Source organism: Morone saxatilis, unplaced genomic scaffold (genome assembly GCF_004916995.1).
Source record: "Morone saxatilis isolate NCDOM2014 unplaced genomic scaffold, NCSU_SB_2.0 Contig10, whole genome shotgun sequence".
NCBI lineage: Eukaryota > Metazoa > Chordata > Actinopteri > Moronidae > Morone > Morone saxatilis.
In genome coordinates, this window is record NW_023339652.1 from 16946717 (window position 1) to 16954563 (window position 7847).

A 7847-nucleotide genomic window follows, 5' to 3' on the forward strand; every position below is an offset into this window, starting at 1 on the left:
CCGACTTTTATGTCATTGAAGTGAGACCGACATCACAATTAGGTGCCGAAGGAGGCGGGACACAGCAATATTATAATCATCGTAATTTTGTCGGCTCCGATTGCACAACAACTTCAAAATTGAGAGACACGCTGACATGTGTAGCATCCATATTTACGTCCGCAAACACGGCGTGCTGCGTCTTCTTCTGCGCATGCAGGTCACTTCGGGGCCGTTGACTGTTCACACTGGAGTCTGACGTCGGTCGCATTTAAATTATAATGGGAACAACCACGCAAAAAAATTGGATCTCAGCAAAAAATCGGAATTGAGCATTAAGACCTGCAGTGTGACCGTAGCCTTAGAGGCAGCTACCCACAGAAAACTGCTAAATGAATAGCCCTTCAAAATAGGCTCTTGTCTTGGTCTGAAAGAGTTGGTTTCTTTTTGGTTGTGTTTCCAGGTCCAAGCTGGACAGCAAATTTCAGGGACTCTAGAGGGACTGCAGCATCCCAAACCCCAGCAGGGTGGGACAGCTCAGCCGGGAGTGGAGCAGAGACGCAGGGAACTGGCTGGGCCAACTTCACTGAGTTCCAGCCTTTCTCCGGGTAAGAAACAAACCTGTTGACCATAATTAGGAAGTCTTCTGTTGTTGTCAACAGAAATGAACAAATGTTTTCTTTTGTCTGGAGAACAAGATTTGTAGACCAGCGCATCTCTGCAGCACTACAGTACTACACTACAGTGCTGTTTTGTCACATATTTTACCTTTATCAAACACAGTAAAGATTCAGGATTTGGATACTGCAGTTGGCTACACTGCAATTTCGATAAATTGTGCAGCCCTATTTACAATAGTTCCAGGTGGCAAAAAATGTCTCTAATGCAAGGGTAGCAATTTCTAACAGTTCAGGACCTTGGGGAGACATAGACAGAGTAAACAAGCTGACAACATAAATGAGTGAATGATCGAGAGTTCACAAAGGTTCTCAACTTCTGTATTCTAAAGCAACAATAGAAAACAAGAACTCAGTCTCCTTCTCATCAGTCCCATGACAGTAAATACAAAGAACAGGATGATGCTGTGTTGTTGTTTTCTCGTGTGAATTTTTTTAATTAATTTTTTAAACGCCATTGCCATTTTTTAATCCATTGGTCTAATTTGCCTAATCCTCATGGTTCCTAAAATACTGTGGAAACAAACAGGAAAACACAAAAAAGACTTTTAGTTCCTAGTTATTTCCTGACAGTAGTTTAGTTCAGTTGGTTTCATTGGTAATTTCACTGGTTCACCTTCTATATAAGGAGAAGTTATTATTTTGTTTGCGTTTGTTCAATAAAGTGTGGACTGTTTTGTGTTTGTCGTACAGTGATTATTGATTTTTGTTTCCAAAAGGACAACTGACAGGTTCTGTGTCTGAGTTTTTAAATTGCAGTTTAAAAATTTAAAGAAACCATCAGAACATTTGCCACGTCCAGTGCATATGTAAGTGACAAATGTATGTGTTAATGAGAAACCAGTTCCTGTCTAGTTCACAAATGTGCTAGCTGCTATAAATGGTTTGAAAGGCTATCAGATAATCCATACGACATACCGGCACGTTGTTTGGCGATGTCATGTGAACACCCTCTACTCAATGCTTGTAGCCCACTGTCATTTATCACATTTATCAGCTGTATTGTTTTAGCATTTAACACATTGAACACAGACTGCTCTTCAAAATTAGAGAAGTCACAAAAAACAAACATTGTTGACAACTTGTTTTCTGTTTTCTTGTTGCTTCCTACAGTACACAGACTGATCCCAGGTGTAGCTCTCCTGTGGACTCGGCCAGCAGTGATGCAGATAAACAAGCCAAACAAAACCACGAGAAGAGTGGTGAGTGTTCAACAACCTCTGTCTGTTAGAATGCACGTTTAAGCCCCTAAACACATTTCATCCTAATTGATTTGAAAAATCTAAACTAATTTGATCTTTGCTTGGTTTGCAGATGTTAGTGCCTCCTCTGGTGCTTGTGTGGCGGGAGAGGGGAGGAAGGCTCCTCTCGTGGCCTCAGACAGCAGCTCCTCCGGGGGATCCGACAGCGAGGAGGACGACAAAAACGCCGGTGCTCCTCCCACCGCAGCCGTCACCTCGGAAACACCCGCCACCCCCGGCAACAAGACAGCTGACCTCAAGAGGTTTGCATCTCTTAACTGAAAGCCTAGCTGTCAGATGCTGAGTGGTAAAATCCTCCTTTGTTGACCGGTCCACTCTGCAGCCATACACAAAAAGCTGCTCTGAGTGTGTATAAACATCTATATTTGAAACATAATTACCACATTGAAGTAATTATAGACATGAAATTACTGGATTCATTCAGTGTATCCTGGGAGCCTCTCTGCTACTCTCAGCTTGAACGATAAAGTTCAGAGAGTGTAACTACTTTTCCCAGTAGCATGAAAAAGTATATTTCAGTTAAGTTCTCGCAATTCCTTTACCATTTAATATATCATAGGTCATTGACCTCCTCAGCAGGGAGGGGGACACTGCTGAGTTGAACCTGGAACTGTGCTGAAGCTCTATTGGAGTGGACTCATTGGTAACTGTTTGTCTGTGTCCTGCAGTGAGGAGAGTCCTGTGTCTCTGGAGAAACTCTCTCTGTCAGATCCCCCTAAAGTGTCAGAGAAGCAGCCTGCAGAGGATTCACCTGCACCCACACAGACTGACAAGAAGTGAGTGTCCTCCCGTTGACACGGTACAGGTTTTGTTGTGCTGAAATAATGACTTTAAATGTCCAGTGTGAAAGGTTGCCTTATGGGCGCAGTATCTCACAATAATGGTTGCTGATGCATGTCGATGTGTTACAGTCAAACTGCACAGCATCTGTTGTCATATATTCTTCTTCCCTTTTTGTCACTTTCATCATCATCTTCTTCGACATCCGGTTCATGAGTTATGAAAGGGGATGTGGCAAAATGGTGGCAAAGCACACGTCAAATAATCCCCACAGGTTTCTGACATGTTATGTAGTTCTTATCACATTGGTGTTTGTTCAAGTGTTCATTTTTCTTAAAGAGCTTGGTTTTCATTGGTTCATTGATTCTATAAAAAGGGGCTTGCTGAGTGGGTCGGGTGTATGGTCGAGACTTCAGTACCGTGGTTCCAACCCCGATCACTACTGCAGACTCTGGGTCCAAACGACATAAACAGCTCAATGCTGCTGGTGATAGTTATTTGTGGTGGATAGCTAAAGTTAGCTCGACAGTAGAGTAGAGACAGTAGAGAATATATAAGAGTAATATAGCAGCAGCAGTGAGTTAAACATGTCTGTCATCTCCTACTAAATTTCAGTTCAGATCATACAATTGGTTATTAACACACGACACTTAGCCCAACACTACCTGTTGATTTAAATATGTATGTTTGCATAAGCAATATCTGGCCACCGTGTTGGGTCATTGATAGTATCATGAACGCTCAGGTTCAGGCAAGGTCGCCAAATAATTATGAGACGTCTCTAAAACAAAGGCTTGTTTAATGTGAGAAGAAGGTATACAAACCTGTCAAAATTATGATCCAAAGACACGTCCAATTGCATTTACATCTACTGAATCTTCAGGTTTCTGTCCCCAAACAGGGACCTTGACGTGCTGGTCTAATGTATGTATGTCAGTGGTCAGATAAAGCCATTTAATGACATCACTTTGGGCTTTATATTTATATATTTTCATATATATCTTTTTTTTTTTTTTTCAGACCAAACAATGAATCAGTTAATTGGAAAGGGAATTGCAGGTTAATTGATAGTAAAAATAATAATTAATTGCAGTCTTAGGTGACTCACAGTGCTCTACAGGAAGTGTTTCCAGCTGTGTAGCTGCAGAACATCATTTTTGGCAGTTATTGACCGTTTTATGTTGTTAAAAACATGTTAGTCTTTGTGTTGTGATAAATAAACAGTCACTAAATACTGCTGACACTGAGGCCTGAGTTCAGTTACAGAGCATTTTCTATCTAATTCAAACACCTGTCTCTCTTTCTTTCTCTTTTTTTGTAAAAGCTCAAAATCCACTGCTGAAATGTTTGTTTAAAGATAAAGATGATGTTAAAAGCTTTGTATGGTTTGTGGGTTTGTGTTTTGTCTAAGCTAAACCCACTTCCAGCTGATGGTCTCAGTTTGTGTGTGTATGTGACTGTTTCCCTCTGTCATCCTAACAGAGAGGAAACGCCACCGCCCCAGGAAGTGTCAGTCAACGGGCCGGTCTGAGCGCGAGCTAAATCCATCTGCGACGGTGCCGCGGACTGTGGGCCTCCTCCAGAGTGACTCCCCTAAATAACCTCACTGCAACTACGGTGTTTTTACTGAATCACTCTGCCATGTTATTGGACCTGGACACTGCCAATCAACACCAATAATGAGGCGGCGGAACATGTGTAAAAAAAAAAAAAAAGAAAAAGAAAAATAAGGAAAAAAAAAAAGAAAAATAAGAAAAAAAAACCCAACAAATCCAACAGACAGAATGGAGTGTAGAGGAATCATCTTCAAAGCCTTTTTCCCGATGTTGCACATAATTACGTGCGGTTTTAATGTAGCAGCGATCTTTTGAAACGACAGAATCCGAGGGGTAACATCATCATTATTATTTTTTTATGTCCTGAAAGATTTCTCTTCTACTTGTTCGAAGCTGTTGGAAATCCCATTGTTAGGGATTTTACATCGTCACCCCTGAATGGATAGCACAGGCTAACTTTTAACGATGCCTCAACAATAAATACCTTTTTTGAAAACTTTTTTTTTTCCTTCAAGCTTAAGAAAAAGCACTTATGCAGCCATTTACTGTACATTATAGCACAATGTAAGTGTTCTACCCTCATCTCTGCTGGCTGTCTTATCTGTCCCCTCACCCAGATCAAGGTTTTTATCCATTGTTTCCGTTTTTTCTCTCTTCGGTTGCTGTTGATGAAACATCTCTTGTTGTTATACATCACCAGGTTTCTGAATGTTTTGAAGTGCTTCATGAGGGTCCGAGGAGGAGGAGGAGGAGGAGGAGGAGGTCGATGAACAGAGCTCTAATAGTATTACTGTCATTTGCTCATGTGCAATAATGTCAATTAGCCATTTTATTTAAAAATGAAATTCAACATGTCTTTTTAAAAAGAATCAATCTAGAGTTGGAGACTCATTTGGTTTAGGTTTGGGCAAACAAATTTGAATATAATCTCAACTTTTAAAATTTTTTAATTTTCTTTTTGTTTTTTGTTTTTCTTTTTAGTGCATGTATAACCGGTTCTCTGTTGACCTAGCTAGTGAGCTAAGACCTTCTGATTGTATTGACCTTTAAGTTCTTATTGCTATTCCCCTTAAATCAACCAAACATTATCTACCTATATACAAATATTATCTACATTTAAAAGTAATTTTACAAGCAATCTTGAGATTACTATTGTCGTCTGTTCCTTTTTTTCTCTCTCTCTCCACCAAGCACTTACTCACAGGGCGAGAGTGGCATCTGGTAAGAGTGACGCTGTATGTTTTTTTGTTTGTTTTTTTAAAGTTTAATTTTATTTCTCTCTGGGCAGCAGGATTGGAAAGAGGGCAGGTCTGGGTTCTGCAGAGCTCCAGGCCTCTTTGGTGTACTTACTTAAATCATTTGACAGCGATCAGGTTCTACGATCATTGTTTTAAAAAAAATGAAATTAAAAGTGTCTGGTTGACCACATTAATACCAAAAGCTTGGCTTTGCCGTCTGGTTGTTGTCTTTCCACCTCTGCAAAGATCCAGCTGCCTGTTCCTGTTGCTGCCGGTGTTTCTGCTTCTGTTCGATTAGACCTCCGCTCAAGCTGAAGTTACTAGAGGTCACTGGACTCCATGTAAGGATGATAAAGATGTCATTTGTTCTGCCCTGACAGGTGCAACAAAGCTGTCAGGAGAGCAAAGGAGAAACAGTTGGCACAAGCCCACAGATTCATGAGAAAGGTTCTACAGGTCAGGGTCAGCTACAGATCAGCGGCCAGTAAACAACATACCATTGTCTGTGAGGTATCGTACAAACTGTAACTGCTGCTGTCCGTGTAATGAAAGTCACAGAGGTTTGTGGTTAAAGTTATTTTTATTTCCTCTCCATAGTTTTTATGGAGATTGACAGACTCAGGAAGTCCCAGGCAATAGAGTATCCATCCCAGTCAACTTGTGTCTGCCTTAATCGGATTTCTGGCAATGATGTTAGTATGTAGCACATACAGTGACCTTGAATGCACCACCGAGGAGAGCTATGGTGTGGTCACACAAATGCAGGCGAGTGACAATCACCTGCTGAGGTTAAATATGGTCACTGTACAAGGTGCCGCTCGCAGAAATCAGTTTGCTACCCACATGTAGTCCGTTTGCACATGTATTTGTTACTAGATGAGGCTGAGACTTTGCCGGTCAAAGTTCACACATGGCTGAGATGCCAATCTGCTTTCCCGCAGAAGCTACAGTTTTAATTGCCAATGTTGATTTCGGGTATGTGTGCCCCTGCTTGCAGATCCTCACAGCAAAATTTAACTTTGCCCCAAAAAACTCAAATGCAGCAAATGTTGGAGGATTGGATTACCTGTTTTTAAAGCTGCTCTTTTAAATCGACAATTGATGAAATTACTTAATTGGATGTGATGAGTGTCATGATGTAATGATAAAACCATCCAAAATCAAATTATCACCTCACTGCAGTTTTGCTCAACTCTATGGACCATTTTAGTTTCTTTCAGCTCATTGTTTTGGTTTTATGGCCTGCAACTGTTTGTGTTCAGTCTCACCACTAGTCAAACAGCAGATGCAGTTAGAAACTAGCTACATTTAGTGGTATTTAGCAGCTGAAGAGTGAACATTGAACTTCACATGAATTCTAATATTGCTCTGTCGCCATTTGCTAACTAATACTTCAACTTTTTAAGATGATAATACGCTAGTGTTCTGTTTTCAGCTGGGTTTTTCTGCCTCCAAGTGGTCAAAAATCTATTAAAGCAAGTTTAAATTTCAAGTCTGTGCAAGAGGATAGCACACCAAAATAAATGGGAATAAATCTGAACCGTTACGAAAATGTATGTTATACTTTTACAATGGTTAGCTGTAATGTGAAGAATACAAAATGTAAGTTTTCAGTTGCAAACAGTGGGGTGGTCCTTCAAAACCAGCGGATAGAAGGTGCAGAACCAGGTGTGAGAAACCAATAGCTACAACCCACGGACATGTTTGCTGAAAATTCTCTGAATTATGGATAAATGTCTCAAAATATACAAGCATGAAGAACCTTTCTAAATGCTTTCTTTCCACTCTAAACTACCTGATATAAGAATATTAGAAAAATAAAAATGTATGTGGCAAGGTTATTATAGTTAGAGGCCATATTATGCTTTTTGGAGTTTTCCCTGTGCTTAAATGTGTCGTAGATTTGTTTTGTGCGTGTAACAGGTCTGAAAAGTGAAAAAAGAGCTATTGCTGCTGCACTGCCTGACATCCTGTTTGTATTCATCCTTTTCTTCCGTTCAACAATGACATCAAACGCAGCACACCTGACAGTCCAGTCCCGCCCACTGAAACTTAGTGAATCTACCCCGCTTTACGCCATTGTTGTTTTTCTAATACCAGCGAAGCCAATTTCTGTTTCTGGCTGCAAGAACCAACACAGAACTCTTCATCTGCTCCTTTCATTTGAGGAAAAACTTTATGTTTGATGGCAATGTTAAGAGAAGGGTTATACAAGGGCCAGTACAAGGCTAAGACACAGCGGGAGCTGCTCTGTTGACTTCACAGACCAGCACAATGTCTCCATCTGAGGAAGACGAGAGCCGGTGTAGTCACTTTATTGTCAGTGGAAATGTTACAGAACTGTCCTCACAATGA

At 40.6% G+C, this 7847-nt stretch overlaps 1 protein-coding gene across 2 annotated transcripts in view; it reads left to right on the forward strand.

Annotated features, from left to right (window-relative positions):
- The window catches only part of ppp6r2a (protein phosphatase 6, regulatory subunit 2a), an 18759-nt gene extending 13065 nt beyond the window's left edge, over window positions 1–5694 (forward strand). For both annotated transcript variants that reach the window (XM_035674206.1, XM_035674197.1), the window contains exons 20-24: window positions 443–587; window positions 1770–1858; window positions 1971–2160; window positions 2587–2694; window positions 4181–5694. In XM_035674206.1, the coding sequence (XP_035530099.1) occupies window positions 443–587; window positions 1770–1858; window positions 1971–2160; window positions 2587–2694; window positions 4181–4229 (581 nt within the window). In that variant the 3' untranslated portion in view covers window positions 4230–5694. The remainder of the gene's footprint in view (window positions 1–442; window positions 588–1769; window positions 1859–1970; window positions 2161–2586; window positions 2695–4180) is intronic.
- Window positions 5695–7847: the final 2153 nt, after the last annotated feature.